The sequence below is a fragment of the Cydia pomonella genome, chromosome 15 (assembly GCF_033807575.1).
Source record: "Cydia pomonella isolate Wapato2018A chromosome 15, ilCydPomo1, whole genome shotgun sequence".
In the NCBI taxonomy this organism is placed as follows: Eukaryota; Metazoa; Arthropoda; class Insecta; order Lepidoptera; family Tortricidae; genus Cydia; species Cydia pomonella.
The window spans coordinates 5,013,323-5,029,991 of NC_084717.1; the positions used below are offsets into that span (position 1 = coordinate 5,013,323).

Below are 16,669 nucleotides of genomic sequence, written 5' to 3' on the forward strand. Positions count from 1 at the left end.
ATCTGAATCTATTAAAATTTAAGTTTTAAAGTTACCCTAATTGCTCGTGGAACCTATCATCAGAACAGCTTGACAAAAAAAATCGTTAAAAACAAAGCTTGCTTAATAAACTTAACAATGAAGACAATATGCAATATTTAAAGTAGCGTGTATTACTGACAAACTCCAGGAAAATCGCCTACGATGGTACGGTCATGTCATGAGGCGAAATAAAGAGCACATGACAAGGGTCGTCATGGAAATCGAAGAACCAAAAAGAGGTCCAGGTCGCCGTCCGACGACCTGGATGGGAACCATTTCCAAGGACATGAAGACGACGGATTTAAAACCCGAAATTGCACAAAAACGCCCAGAATGGCGTCTTAGGACTAGGAGGGCCGACCCCAAGAGACATGGGAAATAGGCTCGGGAGAAGAAGAAGAAGAAGAATGAAGACAATATGCCAAACGTGATATTACGCGTCGTCGAAAAAAGAGGTCCGTTGACCGTTCTGCTTTTCATCAGCATTTTACTTGACAAATGGCACTTTTTTGAATGAATATGCTTCGTTTTTTGATAAAATTACAAAAATCTCCTATATAAGTATACAACGTGTCCCAAAACTCAACGATAAGCCGGCACCAGAGGATGGAACTGCTTATGATTAGTCGAGAAAAAATAATGAAAAAAATATATCTCAATTATTTTAGAAATTACAGAAAAAAAATGAAATTCATTGAAAATCGACATCCCTAATGGTATTTTTAACGACCATGTCTACAAATATTCAAATATTACTGTTTTTTATTTTGTTTTTGGAAACTTCAGTAGTCCTGCTATCTAACACAGTTCTTAAAAATACCAAAATACATGTAGTTTTTACACAAAAAATAATCAAAATTCATTTTGTCCCTACAATTTTGAAAGATTGTTTCTTACAGTCCACTTTCAATCATCATGGTGTAAAAAAATAGTATCGACACCACTATGGCAATTATTTTCAAAAGTTGACGCAACTAACCAAGATTCCAAAATGGTATAATACTTTGGGAAACCTAGTCACAACAAAAAACAACGAATTTTTAAACAAGAACCGACATTTTTAAATGTTGATATTAATCACTTTTGAAAAGGGTTGTTGTTGCAAGTTTTAAAATTTCAATGGAAAATGTGGGTAGTTAATACAATTTTCAAGTCAGTACACTCTGATCCTTTGTTCGCTGTGCACCGTTCCGTATTAATTGATGTGGCTCTCATACTAACAACTCTTGGCTTTGCTTTTTGGACTGGTGATCTGCAAACTGTACTGACCTGGCATTATTTTGGACTGTGATTGTGTTTTGTGTATTGGACTTTTTCCGTATTCTGGATTGTTTAGCGTTTATCATGCCGCTACCGTACACACCGTTGGAATACGCTAATATGCATCTCATTTATGGAGAATGCCGATGCAATGCTAACGCTAACGCTGCTAGCAGATTGTATCGAGAAAGGTACCCAAATGTTCAAAGACATCCGGATTATCGAGTGTTTATTAATGTACATCAAGCCTTTGCGGAAGGTCGTTTACCATTTGACAGGAGACACACTGGAAGACCTAGATTGGAACGCGATGAAGAAGTTCTCAATGAAATAGAAAACGATTCAACTACCTCGGTACGTGCCATAGAACTAGCTACGGGAATACCAAAAAGTTCTGCACATCGAATTCTAAAACGTCACAGACTTCACCCATATCACTACAGGCGTGTGCAGACGTTACTACCGCGGGACTATCCACATCGGGTCGCATTTTGCCGTGCGATGCTGCAAAAGCACAGGGAAGATCCCCAATTCTTAGACAAAGTTCTATGGTCGGATGAATCAACCTGCAAGAAAGATGGCTATTCAAATCTACACAACTTACATAGTTGGAGCAATGAAAATCCGCACTTGATGAGAGAAGACAAATCTCAGTATCAATTCAAGGTTAACTTATGGACGGGCATCTTAAATGGAAATGTAATTGGACCCTTTGAGTTACAAGGAAACCTTAATGGTGATGGCTATTTGACCTTTTTACAAAACGACTTGCCTGAATTATTAGAAGACGTGCCTTTACGTGATTTACAAAACATGTGGTTTCAAAATGATGGTTGCCCAGCTCACTATGCCCGTGCAGTGCGAGAATACTTAAACCAAGAGTATCCAGGGCGTTGGATCGGGCGACTTGGTCCTATCTTGTGGCCGCCCCGTTCGCCCGACCTGAACCCCCTGGACTTCTTCTACTGGGGCTGTCTTAAAGACAAAATCTACTCAAAACCCATAGCAACATTGGACGAGCTTCGCCAAAAAATCACACAAGCTGCGGATCATATCAATGGTAGAAGATATGCACGACGGATAAAACGATCATTTCTAAGGCGATGTCATGTCTGCATTAATGCCGGTGGCAGGCAATTTGAACATTTACTGTAGTATTAATAATGTAGTAAATGAATTTAAAAAAAAGGAAAAAAAATTGTACCATTTCTTTGCATTTATTCAACATTTTTCAACAACAAAAATCCTTTTTTGGGTACAGTAAAAGTGATTACCGCCAACATTAAATAATGTCGATTCTTGTTTAAAAATTCGTTGTTTTTTTTTGTGTCTAGGTTTCCTAAAGTATTATACCATTTTGGAATCTTGGTTAGTTGCGTCAACTTTTGAAAATAATTGCCATAGTGGTGTCGATACTATTTTTTTACACCATGATGATTGAAAGTGGACTGTAAGAAAAAATCTTTCAAAATTGTAGGGACAAAATGAATTTTGATTATTTTTTGTGTAAAAACTACATGTATTATGGTATTTTTAAGAACTGTGTTAGATAGCAGGGCTACTTAAGTTTCCAAAAACAAAAAAAAACAGTAATATTTGAATATTTGTGACATGGTCGTTAAAAATACCATTACGGATGTCGATTTTCGATGAATTTCATTTTTTTTCTGTAATTTCTAAAATAATTGAGATATATTTTTTTCCTTATTTTTTCTCGACTAATCATAAGCAGCTCCATCCTCTGGTGCCGGCTTATCGTTGAGTTTTAGGACACGTTGTATACAAAATAAACATCATATGCCTAACAGATTTGAGGAATTCCCTCAATTCCTCATGGATCCAATCATCACTTGACAAAAATGGAACCAATCCAAATCAGTACCAAATGGCGGAGTTCTGAGGTGATAAACCTACAATTAATGTTTTTTTTTTTATACTACTTCGGTGGCAAACAAGCATACGGCCTGCCTGATGGTAAGCAGTCTCCGTAGCCTATGTACACCATCAACTCCAGAAAAGTTACATGCGCATTGCCGACCCTAACCCCCTCCCGCCCCTCGTTGAGCTCTGGCAACCTTACTCACCGGCAGGAACACAACACTATGAGTAGGATCTAGTGTTATTTGGCTGCGGTTTTCTGTAAGGTGGAGGTACTTCCCCAGTTTTTAGTATTAAATATCTACACGGACAAAGTGGCATATCGCCCATTATATTAAGTTAGTGTCTACATATTTTTGGCACTTTGCCCGTATGGATATTTAATACCGTGAATGTGCAAAAAACGGTCGAATGATAACCTCTTTTTTTAAAGGCGATTAAAAGGGCCCGAATAATTACCATCATAATCATCATATTTTCATGTCGCCAAACTTAGCAAGCAATAAGGGTAGTAATACTTTACCACGAACGTTTTACTTATAATACACTTACGTTCGTTGATCGCTTTTTAATCGCTCTAGCCTAAGTAAGGCTTAATTTATACAGGGAAATTTGAATTTATTGTTATTTACTTCAAAATTTTCAACTCCTTCGTTAGGATAAATAAATCAGTTCAAGGGAACTTTTATTAAATTACATTTCGAATTTAAAAGAAACGCTAACAAACCCTTAAGAACAACAGAAGAACAACAAACGAATTCCTTGGAAATAACGACACGAAGCGATGAGAAATGTTATCGAAAATGGCACCCGCAACGCTGGCGTTGCCATTTGTTAGGTATATTGCACGAATTATTGCTACGAATTGAATAAAACGCGAGCGAACAACGTTAGGAAGAACTCGTAAGTGCATGGCGTTTTAGACGTCTTGATGCTGTGAGCTTACATATTGAATTACAAAGATCCACTTGGAGTGTATGGTCGTAATATGGTTAATTTAATCAGATTGTGGAAAGCCGTTTTTCGGTGAAGTAACTAGAGTATCTTGTCGAGAAACTTCTTAAGTACCTATCATTAGAATCCATTATTATGCATGAACGTATGTCACCTTATTGCACATAAACAATTTTACACAAAAAACATAACAAAGTAAAATATGTAAGTATATGTATGAAGGCGAACTTATCCCTAACGGATATTTCTTCCAGCTAACTTTTGAGAAAATTAGCAACACTAAAAGAAGAAAGGAAAACTAAACCGGAATATATAACAATATAAAATTTTTGGAGACACAAAGTAGGACAAGAACATTAAAAACATAAAATAAAATAAAAAATATAAGCCAATAATATAAATACGAATAACTTATAAACATTATATATACATACATAAGCTTATTATTTAATAATAAGCGTATGTATGTATGTATGTATTATAGTTGTTAGCTTTGTAGCTGGCCCCCAACGGCTTATCCTTTGTCTATTGTTAACTAAAATAAGGGCCGGGTAACTTTAACCGGTTATTTAATTAGAACTCCTATGGTAATTAAAATAAGATACAAAATGAACAAATGGAAAAATAATTTGTGATTTCTTGTGTGGTCCCTATACGGTTACTGAGTGCCGGCGAGTCGAACGCTACCGAACCAGTCTAAAATGTGTCCTCGATATACGGAACAAAAACGCGTTATCAGAGAGCGCACCTACACTGGTTTTTTGAGCGTTGGACTAGCCCGCGCTCAGGTGCAAATTAGAATTATACGACCCTTTTTTGCTGGTAGTGGCACGCGCGGTTTTAGTTAACAATAGACAAAGGATAAGCCGTTGCGGGCCAGCTACAAAGCCAACAACGACATGCATTATATCCATATTAAAAGGGACCTTATGGCGGTCGGCGCTTACGCCGTTATTAGGTCCCTTTTGATATGGACTGTCACTGTCCCACAGACTGGTTTGTTTTTGTTGCTATGTATGTTCAAACTATACGTTATCACTGGAAAATGTGTTATTAACTTGTGATAGACTTACTGAGGTCTCCTTAAATTTTGAAAGGTTCATGGCCTCAGTAACTATAATTTTCTGACTCACAAATTTTCTTTACATCCTCATTATATTCAGAAAGTGCAAAACGTTTTTCCGAAAAAGGAATGTTTATAAAACAAACGTTCACACAATAAATCATCGGGAATCTAGAGAAGTGCTCACTTCAACATCAAACAAAAACCAGTTTAGCCGAACGTGAACGGTGTGGTCGGAATTCTTTGAAAATTCTGATGAAAGAATTTATAATATTCGCCTGAAAAGGAAAGTTTCCGAGGAGGCAAAGATTTCTAGCGTCCACCGCCCCGTAATATAATGACATCAGCTTTGAAAATTTACGAGAAACTTATCTTAATTAATTAATTTATAATACTGACGAGGCAAAAATACGCTCCGATGTTGTGAGTTTCGAACTTGATATGAAATTTGGAATATCTGTACGAAAGTGGGTCAAATTCTTAAGCTATCTTGTTTTCGAACTCACAATATGCTCCGCACCTTTCATTATAGAATATCAATTTGGTTATTAAATATAAAATGACAACGAGAATATCATAACGTAAAGAGGCACGAATTTTATGAAAACATTTTTGAAACAAAACTTGTAAAAAACACCAGTCCGTAAAATTTTCGGGTTACGGAAAAAATACAACCAAAGGATTTTATCCCAAATATTTTGAATGTTAACTCGTGCGAGAACTTAATTAGGTACCTGATAAAAAATAAATTAAATTTAACACAAAAATAACACGAAAACCCCATTGACAAAATTAAGCCAGGGATTTCGTTTGACATGTCGCGGACACGTGTTGCAGGACATTGTCCCCTATATCCCTGGCTTAAGGAAAAGTAAAAAACAGGGCAATTTTCAGCGACACCTCAAAAATAGAACCAATTATGCGCATAATAACTTTTTCCTCTCCAGCACTTCAATCTGTCAATTAAATGACTGACAGTGATATATAAATCACTCCCGCTCTCAACTTCGTTTCGTTTTGTAACTTCGGCTCTTTAATTTTTGAAACCTTATTAACTATTTACAGTCACGTCTGAAAATATCGATACGGAAAAAGTGTCAAAAATATGTATACACGACCTTATTGCCTATAGATTAAGGTAGTGTATACATATTTTAGGCACTTTGTCCGTATCGATATTTTCAGACGTGACCGTACCTGTTGCACAAAGAAATAATTAAGATTAAAGTTAAAATCTTGATATTTAAATTCACTAATGAGATTAACGAAATCCAATATTTCAGCCCACAAAACGATATGAATATTCAAATATCCGTAAAGGTATCCTTTGTGGCGACTTGAAACGGTAGGCGTTGGTTGGGAATAGAGGATGAATATGCATTATTCTCCATCCGAGAATTGATTTGAGGCTGAAAGCAAGTATAACTATGGAGTTACCACACACACGCGCTATACGCAATGCGACGAAATTAAAACCACGTTTTAACGTTGCTGACGACATACCAAAGATAACCTAAGTAATTTAGTCGGGTTAATTGTTCCCCAAGGAACAACATGATTTTGACATGGCACTTGGGACAAGAATAAAAGATAATATTTAGCTTCTTCTCTGGTGCTCCTATGGTATTATTATGACCTAGTCATTTCTATAGAAATCTTGCTTTTAGGTTTGAGGTAATGGCTTACGGTTCGTTCAAAATCAAGCTAGTTACTAGTAGTATATGTATAGTATTTATATGTCGGCGGCCGATTGTAAAATCAGGCAGATCATGAAATATCGTGAAACTTGGAAATCGTTATTCCGGCGACTCACAAGTCGACGGAACCTGCTCCTATTTCTGGACAGTTTGTCCTTCGGACATCTGAAGCAACCTAATGAACCTATTCTACTATCTATTGGTGACTACTTTCAAAACGTTAGGTACATAGGAACTTTACGATTGGCGGCCGACATAGGTACATACATATTGTTGCATATTTAATGGCGATTTGTTGTAAACAGACACTGATATATTATACATACCTATTACATCATTAATAAAGTGAACACTTTTGTCACATTTCGTTTTTTTTTTATACTACGTTGGTGGCAAACAAGCATACGGCCCGCCTGATGGTAAGCAGTATCCGTAGTCTATGTACGCCTGCAACTTCAGAGGAGTTACATGCGCGTTGCCGACCCTAATCCCCTCCCGCCCCTAGTTGAGCTCTGGCAACCTTATGACATCCACTGGCTGTGCCCTACCACACAAAGCGAGATGAAATTCACAATGCCCATACCTCTCTTTTGGACGTAGTTAAAGGACGTACCCGGGTCCGGGTAAAGTTAAATTAACTTCAACTTCTGACAAATAAAAAAAAACTGATTTTCTCCTTTGTTTCAGCCTAAGTTAGAGAAAGTAGGCCTACTGGACACATGCGGTGTACACAACCTCCACGGCATGCCGGGCGTGTATTCCGGCCTACTGTCAGTTCTTTTCGCTGCGCTCGCCACCTCCAGTACTTATGGCGAGACTGGTCTACACAGTGTTTTTGGAGCTATGAAGGTAGGTAATATAATACCGTTATACAATGTGATGTCTATAGATATTAATTTCCATAAACCAAACTCACGATCGGGTACAATATAAATATCATTCACATTTGCATGATTTTAGCAGGTGAACTAATGAAATATTAATATGAAGGTCGTCAGATTTGTAAAGTGTTTGCATGAACGTTAACAGGACGGTAGGACAGCCCAGCAGCAAGCTCTCTATCAACTCGCCGCCGTTGGCGCGACTCTTGCTATCTCCTTTGTGAGCGGAATGATCACTGGTATGTACATTTTACATTGATGTAGAAGGTGCCATTCACGAAGACGCGTACCTGAACTCATAAGGTCATGTTTTTAAAGGTTAGAGTTGACAGATCTGCGCGTCATCGTAAATGACACGAACTATATTATAGTATATAGAACTTCTAAATGGCAACGGTACTATTTTACATTTCGAAAACTGTTTAGAAAAGTAAGGTAACCTACTGATATTAGCAAAATGAATGATTACTATTTATCTAGCACAAATAAAATAAAATAAAAACAATCATTAAAAAATACTTAAGGACTAAAAATAAACATAACTATAAATAAAACTAAACCTAAACTAACCTATAAAAACTAGTCAAACAACCCACCCCGCATCGCTCCCATCACAAAGGTGCCTATTACGCTTGCTGCGTTTCCGCGTTGAACCGCGATGGACAACCTTTGCGCTAGGAACGACCCGGAGTGGGGGTCGAGCCCCTCTCCTGCAAGCGCTGTCCCAGTTCCCCAAGAAAATATTTCGCCTCCGCGCACCAGCACCCTGACGTCTCCACGGCAAGGGGAACAAACAAGTAGCTTGCCAGCCCCGAGTACTTGTCCCTCTTTAGGGACGCCGCCTGCTCAGCAGCAGCTCCCGCCGATCGCACGGTGCAGCCAAGGTGCGTGGCGGCCATGAACGTACTGACGCAGGTGGCATCCCACAAAAGGCACTTACCCCTCTCCCACGGCACTAGAGTACTTCTAAATTATAAGTGGCTACTGCGTGCACGCCTCCACGCGTGCTCGGGGTGCACGAAACGGGTCTGCACGCCGTCGTCTCCGCGCTCATATTATTGTGCAATAGGCGTTCACCCTATTTCATTTAGGTACCCGTGTGTTCTGGGTCCGCCGGGCCTCTGTCGCACTGATGGCAAACGGCCGGACGGGTTAACTTTGGTGCTATGGCAGAAGGGGAAGTGCCTGCTGTGGGACGCCACGTGCGTTAGCACGTTCGCCGCCTCGCACCTCGGCCGGACGGCGGCAGAGGTGGCAGCATTGAGAAAGAGGGCACAATACTCTGTTCTAGAAGCGAAATATTACTTTGTACCTCTCGCCTTCGAGACGACAGGGTGTTGGGGGTCTGACGCCATAGCGTTTATAAGGGAAGTGGGACGAAGGATTAGGGAGAAGACCTCTGATGCCCGCGCGGGTTCGTACCTGGTGCAGAGGTTGGCCATCGCTATCCATCGCGGTAACGCGGCAAGTGTGATGGGCACCTTTGCACCCGGTGCAGCCCACGGAGGTCTTTTAGAATAAGTTAGTAGTTTATTTATATATTATTGTTTTGTGTGTATTTGTTTCTAATTGTATGTCACTTTTTATTGCAAATATAATAAAATTTTATTTAGGTACTTGTTGGTCAAAAAATTACAAACTTGAACAAATACCTCAAAATAATGGAACCAGTGAAAAAACTGCGGCACAGTTGAAACACAAAGGCTGAAAAACAAAAAAATATCCCTGCTGGCATTTTAGGACACAGAAACCTAATACCTAGGTATTGCCTACGAATAGTGCCTAGTTTTAAAGCTCCGCTGTTAGACGCTTAGGTACGTCACTCTTTTTCTGGATAAAATACGGAGGCAAATACGATTCCATCAAGTTTTTAACCTAAATACTCATACTTCATCTTAGTAAATTAAGAGGAAAAAATAGTTTTGCGATCCTAACGATATAATGGTACTTTTTGTATGAAATTCCATTTCGCGAGAAAACGGTTCCCACTAACTAAATCTTAACAAATCACTTTTGATGTCGATCGCTTCAGCATAATATATTCTTTGTTAATAGGTTTCGCCTTTATGAAAAAAAAAAACATTTTTATGTTTTGCAAATTTTGAAAACAAATAAATAAAACCTATAAACCTAGTTTTTCATCGTGTCAATAACATTAAAAAATCATGGACAACGTAAAATATTCAGAAGTAGAAAAACAATATCTCGTTTCGTACGTGCTATACTTCCCTTTAAGAATGAAGACTTTTATTAATACTAATAGTAAATTAATTATTACACTGATGCGGTAATCGGACCTGATGGTAGTATGATAACCGCCTAATTCTCTCTAAACGATTACGGCAATTAATTATGTACGTAACAAACGCTACTTTAGAGTCAGACCAAACTAAGTTAGCCCAGCCTATGCAAATGTTAAGTAAACGTCATAATTTCATAGATGTTTGACCTTTAAAATAACATGTTCACTGTCTGGGCTATCAAAATCGCTGCCAACTTATCTTGTTCTGCCTCTAATTTTTTTTTTTTCATTTATACTATTTGTTATATTCTTTTAACTTTGAATTTAAACTATTTATGTAAAATCGAATTCTCCTAATTGAATCGTAACATTCAAACAGATGTCCTTATAATTCTCCAACGAAGTAAAAAATCCCATTAATTTCATTTGTTTTTCCAAAGCAACCGCCGGCAATCCTAATTGCTTGGATTTACATAAATTCTTTTATAAATATTTGAAAACGTAAGTGCTTTAAACATTCGTTGGATATTTTAGGGTCTTAAACTGCGACAAGAATAGATTGCCTTACAAGTTTTTTATTCTACTTACATTTTGGACAGTTGAATTGTCTTCTTGCTAATAAAACAAATTTAACTTTGACTTTTGTGACAAGATAATGAAAACCAGTACCCCTAGTGTAACTAAATTCGATTTTGAAACTTGACGTACGCGTTTGCGTTTAGTCTCATTTTGTATTGGATTTAGGAAGAGCGCGCCAAGCGGGACGTTTTGGAACCTCAAAATCCTATACAAAATGAGACTTAACGCAAACGCGTTCGTCACGTTATGATGTCGATCAAAGTTACACTAGGGGTACAGAGGTAAAAGGAAACTATTACATAAGTTCGGAAAGTAAGACTGTAATATAGATAATTTAATTGTTTATTCATCATTAGTTCGTTTCTTAGCACGAGAAAGAATGTAAATGAATGAAAGCATGAATGAATGAAAGCATTTATTTCGGACAAAATACATCCATATTATGTTAGTGTTACCACTTATATTAGGTGTGTTAGTAGAAAATATAATTACAATTAGGCTGCACATGCAAAGACATCCAGTGAGTGAGGATAGGGCTGTCCATCCTCTTAGCGATCACCTTCAGCCTGAAGCCTGACCAACGCGCCATATTGCGGAATTTTATTGGAACTAAAATTTTCATACTAAACTGAACTGTCACCCTAAACATGAGAATAACAGCGCCCTCTAGACAATTATCATATATTTCTGGTCGGGCTTTAAGCGATTTTGACGTCTTTTTATTGAAAAACACTTTTGTTAAATAAGTCACGGCAATTTTTTTTTACTACGTCTGTGGCAAACAAGCATACGGCCCGCCTGATGGTAAGCAGTCTCCGTAGCCTATGTAAGCCTGCAACTCCAGAGGAGTTACATGCGCGCTGCCGACCCTAAACCCGCCCCTCCTCCCCCTGAATTATGTAACAATTATTTAACATATACGATAATTTACATTAATATGCTTTCATATTAAGTAACAGTTACTGATTTTTAAAAAGCGTTTCTCAATAAAAAAACATGTCAAGTTTGTTTACCTTTTTTCTAATCATAAAAAAACGAACTATAAGGTTCAAGCTAATTTGCTTCAGCCCGATTCGAAGAATGAGATACGATAACGATAAGTTCTGGTTTAGATAAGTTCTCATTTAGATATCGTTTGTATGTCGTATAATTGATAGAAGTAGCTCGATTCGGGCAACCAATGTCACTTTGACGTTCGAAATATCGTAGATACCTACTCGTAGATCTTATTGGGATCACAGCGGAATCGAAATAAACGTCAATCTTGACATGTCGTTTAGTTATCGATATTTTAAAGATCTTAAACGTGTCTTAATCATTCTTCTAATCGGGCCGCTTGTCAATACTAACGGTTTGAAATGTCCAATGTAAAGTAAACACTAATTGGCTCAACAATTAAAGTCCGTCACTGTACGTAAACTTATTTCTAAAATTCAGTTACCTTCTTTAGTAACAGAGAAATTGTTTAGTTTTCCCATGAGTTCCCAGTTTCTCTTTAGGTTTTAAAATAAAAGTAAAAAAATCTACCCTCAAATGGCTCCTTAAGCCAGTTGAAGGCAGATGGAAATATTACATGATCAAATAATGTAGGTTAAAGTCAGTTCGTTCAGTCACAGATCCAGGCGGTTTTGTATTTGGTTGGTTAACCAATAAATATTATAACTACCCGAAAATATACAAATGGTTTGTTTACTTTCATTTAATACCTAAAAGTACAGAGTATAGTGTGGGGTAGCCCTTAATAGACTAGTCTAGTGATGTTCGTAGAATAGTCTGATGTTGATATATAACGATGCAATACAATGATTTCTTACACACATTCATTCATTTGCTTATCTATCAATGTTGCTATTCAAGTGTCCTTTACGAAAAGCGCTAAATTACATTTCCTCAATCGTGTCCCCCCGGAATCGCTGTAGGGTCAATAATAAAGGGTTAAATAAAACTTCCGTTACGCACTTTATTGAATTTGGGACGAAACTCGATACTAGGCTTAGGGATTGAGCAATTCAAGTAGATATTAACGACAAGCTTAAGAATAAAACTAATACCTACCTAGTTAGTGAGTTTGCTTGTTTTGGCTTGGTATTAGTTGCCAGGCAAGGTCTGATATAAGTCAAGGATAAACTTAAATGCCGACGCTCGGGAGACGCTAGTGTGGAGTGGGTCTAAATATTTGGGCCTATTTAAATTTGTTTAGGTTAGGTAATTAGAATGAAACCATGGAAACTAATTATATCGCGTATGACTTTTATGCCATTAGGCGTAATGTACGCTTATGAACGTCAAATAAAATCTACGCCGGCTCTAACCCTACACCTCTAACCCGAGATTTAAATCCCCCCTCAATTAGAGGAGGCTATCCCAAATATCCCAATACGACATCGGCAAAAAACTCGGCAAGACACATCAAAACAATCTTATAATTAACATGCATTAAATAAGAAAAAATACAATTTAAATTACTATACGCCGTATCGGGTACTATACGTTGTATCGCAGTAACCGAAGGCAAAATTAGATATTTTAGTATTAGCTCTCCTGTTCTGTGTGTACCTCCGGTGCGTGCAGTGCAACCTGTACAACCCCTGTCCGACGACTGCTTTGGGCGATTGTAGACTCTATTACCACGGCAATGTGATCTGATCTTAAAAAAATATGTTACTTTTATCCACTATACATCGTGTCATTCACGAATACGCGCGCCTTGACCCGTATTGCCATGTTATTAAATGTTATATTTGACAAATCCGCACGTCATCGTCGATGACATGAACTATATGCCATAAAAAGCAAAGTATGGAGCCTTCCTCAGTCATCTATATCAATGATTGCAAGGTCATCACATGTGAACAATTATTAGGGGCTTTTTTATTTACTCCAAATTTCAAAGTACTTAAACGATGACGCACGCTAGAACGGCCCAGGTCTGGATCGTGGTAACTGACACTTCATTTTCGACAGGTGATCAGTGATCACGTGATGATAGAGAAAACGATGTGTCGGTTGCCTCGGCCCGCACCCGGGCCGTTCTAACGTGAGTAATTCTTAAAACTATTTCTCTTACAGGTTTTATAGCGAAGCTGAAGATGTTTGCTCCATTGGAAGAAAAAGACAAGTACAACGATGAACTCAACTGGGAGCTCCCGTAGTGGTCCTAGCTGGGGCCCATTTCTCGATTGGTATTAGTCTAATATTATTAGTGTGTTGTCACGTTATAGTCGTTCGATTTGTAGCTGGCCCCGATGGTTGTCCAGTCGTTCGATTTGTAGCTGGACGCTTTGTCTATTGTTAAGTAAAACCGCACGTGCTACTACCTACATAAATAATCGGACAGACAGACGGACATGACGAATCTATAAGGGTTCCGTTTCCTGCCATTTGGCTACGGAACCCTAAAAATGGTCCGGCCACTTTAACCGGTTGTTGGATTACGACTCCTATGGAAGTTGCAATAAGATTCAAAATGAACAAATGGAAAAATAATTTGCAATTTCTTGTGTAGTCCCTCTACGGTTACTGAGTGCCGGCGAGTCGAACACTACAGAACCAGTCTAAAAGGTGTCCTCAAGATGCGTAACAAAGTTGCGTTATCGGAGAGCTCACCTACACTGGTTTTTTTAACGTTGGACTAGCCCGCGCTCAGGTGTCAATTAGAATTATACGACCTTTCTTTTTTGCAGGTTAGTGGCACATGCCGTTTTACTCTTTTACTTAACAATAGACAAAGGATTAGCCCTTCGGGGTCAGCTACAAATCCAACGACTATAACAAATAGGTACATGACAGTTGGTGGACTACTAATATACATTAGTCTAATAACGTTCGGGAAATGGGCCCCTGTAATTACGAGATAGTTTTGTGAGATTGCATATTTACGACGAATTCTGTAATATTTCTTTATTGTTCTTTGATAAGTATCATGTCTATGTAAAAGACATATTGGGTGTATCTGAGTATCGGCTATATTCGAACAATGCTTATAAGATATCACAGCGATAAGATACCGATCTGTCAGTGTTAAGAGGGAAGAATAGCTTTGCGATAATTGTTATCCTAACGAAATGAAATTTGATTTCGAGAGAAAACGGTTTCCACTAACAAATCACTTTTATTTTGATGTTTATCACTTCAGCATAATACATTCTATAGATTTAAGTATAGGTTTCGATTTTTTGCCAAATAAAATTAAAACCTTCGCTTTTTTGAAAAAGAAAAAAACCTATAAACCTACTTTTTAGTTGTGCCAATAACATACAAAAAAATCATGGAGATTGGAAAATAGTTAGAACTGGAATAACGTTTTCTCCTTTTGTATGAAAGAGTAGGTGATATACTTCTCTCTTAAAAGTGACATATTTGGTTGAAGAAATGTCCCTTTTGAGAGTGACAGATCGGTATCGTATCACTGTGACATCTTATAAGCATTGTTCGAATTGGGCCGTATGGGGCTTTAAATGCGAGATCAATTTAGATTATATTTACGTTACAATGATAATTTATAAATTTTTTAAGCAAGTATTGTAATAAAATCATTGTTGTGCGTAAGGCGATTTTAATACAGCATGATCTGAATCATGAATTATGGACATATTTTTTGTTAAATTAATAAAAAATATTTCAAGAAATTGTCCGATTCTTCGGCCAAAACTTGTTCAATCTTAGAATTTAATTCATTCAAACTCCCAGAGGACTATGTTAACTAAGGAGTATCCAAGTGCCATATTTATCAAAATAAAAATAGGTTGAAAAGATTGTAAAACGAGTCAAAAATTAAAAGGTTAATTAAAAAGGCTAAAAACGGATATATTCATCTGTAAGCCTACTTAGCACAAAATAACTTGGCAGTATGAATACATACCTACATATCCCTATGAGCTCCATATCGTCAGGTGACAAGCAAAACTCACTAATTACCACTACAAGTTCATAGCCATAATGAACCACATCACTACCAAATAAGGTTGATTTTTGTTTGATTTTTTTTTAGGAATTAGTGAGTTTTGCTTGTCACCTGACGATATTAGAAGTAAAAACTTGGCATGAAAACTTCCCGTACCTAGTCAAACTCTATCTCCCTCTCAATTGCTCTTCCATATTCGAGCAATATAGAGGCAGATAATGAAATTTCGAGTTCCGCTTTTTGCGGTAGGCCCTCTGCAAGCTGTCGTAACTATAACTTGCCGCAAAACTAAGTAGCGATTCAGGGCGTAATTAAAATATTTTTTTTTTATTTCGGACAAGATAGGGCAAACTTGTTGTTTAACCACTCGTGCTAATATTGATACCCGAGCAAGCGAAAGATTCCAAAATTGAATTCAGAGCGAAAGATTCTAGAAGTAGAATATTGAGCGTTGTGAGGGTTTCAAGGCACGAGGGTTAAACAAACTTTGCCTCAGAGTGAAACACAAATTTTTCACCACACATGAATGTAATTAAAAAAATATTATTCAAAATCATCATTGAAAACTCAATTCCACCAGCTAACATAAAGAAACCACTCAATATTTCCATATGATCACTTTGCCCAACATATGGATAATATGCAACTTTCTCATTAGTTTTTTAACAATCAGGTGTTCAACTAAATCTGTTTTAGTTAAAACAATTCATAACTCAATAATAATGCCATCTCTTTCACTCTTGCTTGGTCTTAACAAGGGTAAAGGAGCATCACGATTTAAGTCGCCATTTAGTTTTGCGCCAAGTAAAGTCGTGTGCCAAGCGCGCCCGCAAAACGTTTTTATATAGCCTTTTACTTTAGCTGCAAATTCCTTCAATGTAATATTACAAAAGTATTGCTTTGAAAGTAAATGTCTAGCTCGAATAGGTAAGCTTCTTTCAGTTGTAAGCCTCTTTCAGTAAATGTACTTTATGTTATATTCAAAACTTGTTTTATTGTTGTCTGTTTACTTTTTTAAGATATATTGTAAGTTAGACTAAACACTATAAGTGAATATAAAAACAAAAGCAGCACCTGTACCCCTAGTGTAAATTTAGTCGATTGCGTAACGTGACGTACGCGTTTGCGTTAAGTCTCATTTTGTATGGGTTTTTGAACAGCGCGCCAAGCGGGACGTTTTGGAAAGTCAAA

At 37.4% G+C, this 16,669-nt stretch overlaps 1 protein-coding gene across 1 annotated transcript in view; it reads left to right on the top strand.

Annotated features, from left to right (window-relative positions):
• LOC133525609 (ammonium transporter Rh type B-B) overlaps positions 1–15,611 on the top strand; it is a 103,663-nt gene extending 88,052 nt beyond the window's left edge. Inside the window, exons 8-10 of the mRNA XM_061861926.1 lie at positions 7,561–7,722; positions 7,903–7,993; positions 13,645–15,611. Coding sequence (XP_061717910.1) covers positions 7,561–7,722; positions 7,903–7,993; positions 13,645–13,727 — 336 coding nt within the window. The 3' untranslated portion in view covers positions 13,728–15,611. The remainder of the gene's footprint in view (positions 1–7,560; positions 7,723–7,902; positions 7,994–13,644) is intronic.
• The last annotated feature ends 1,058 nt before the right edge of the window (positions 15,612–16,669 follow it).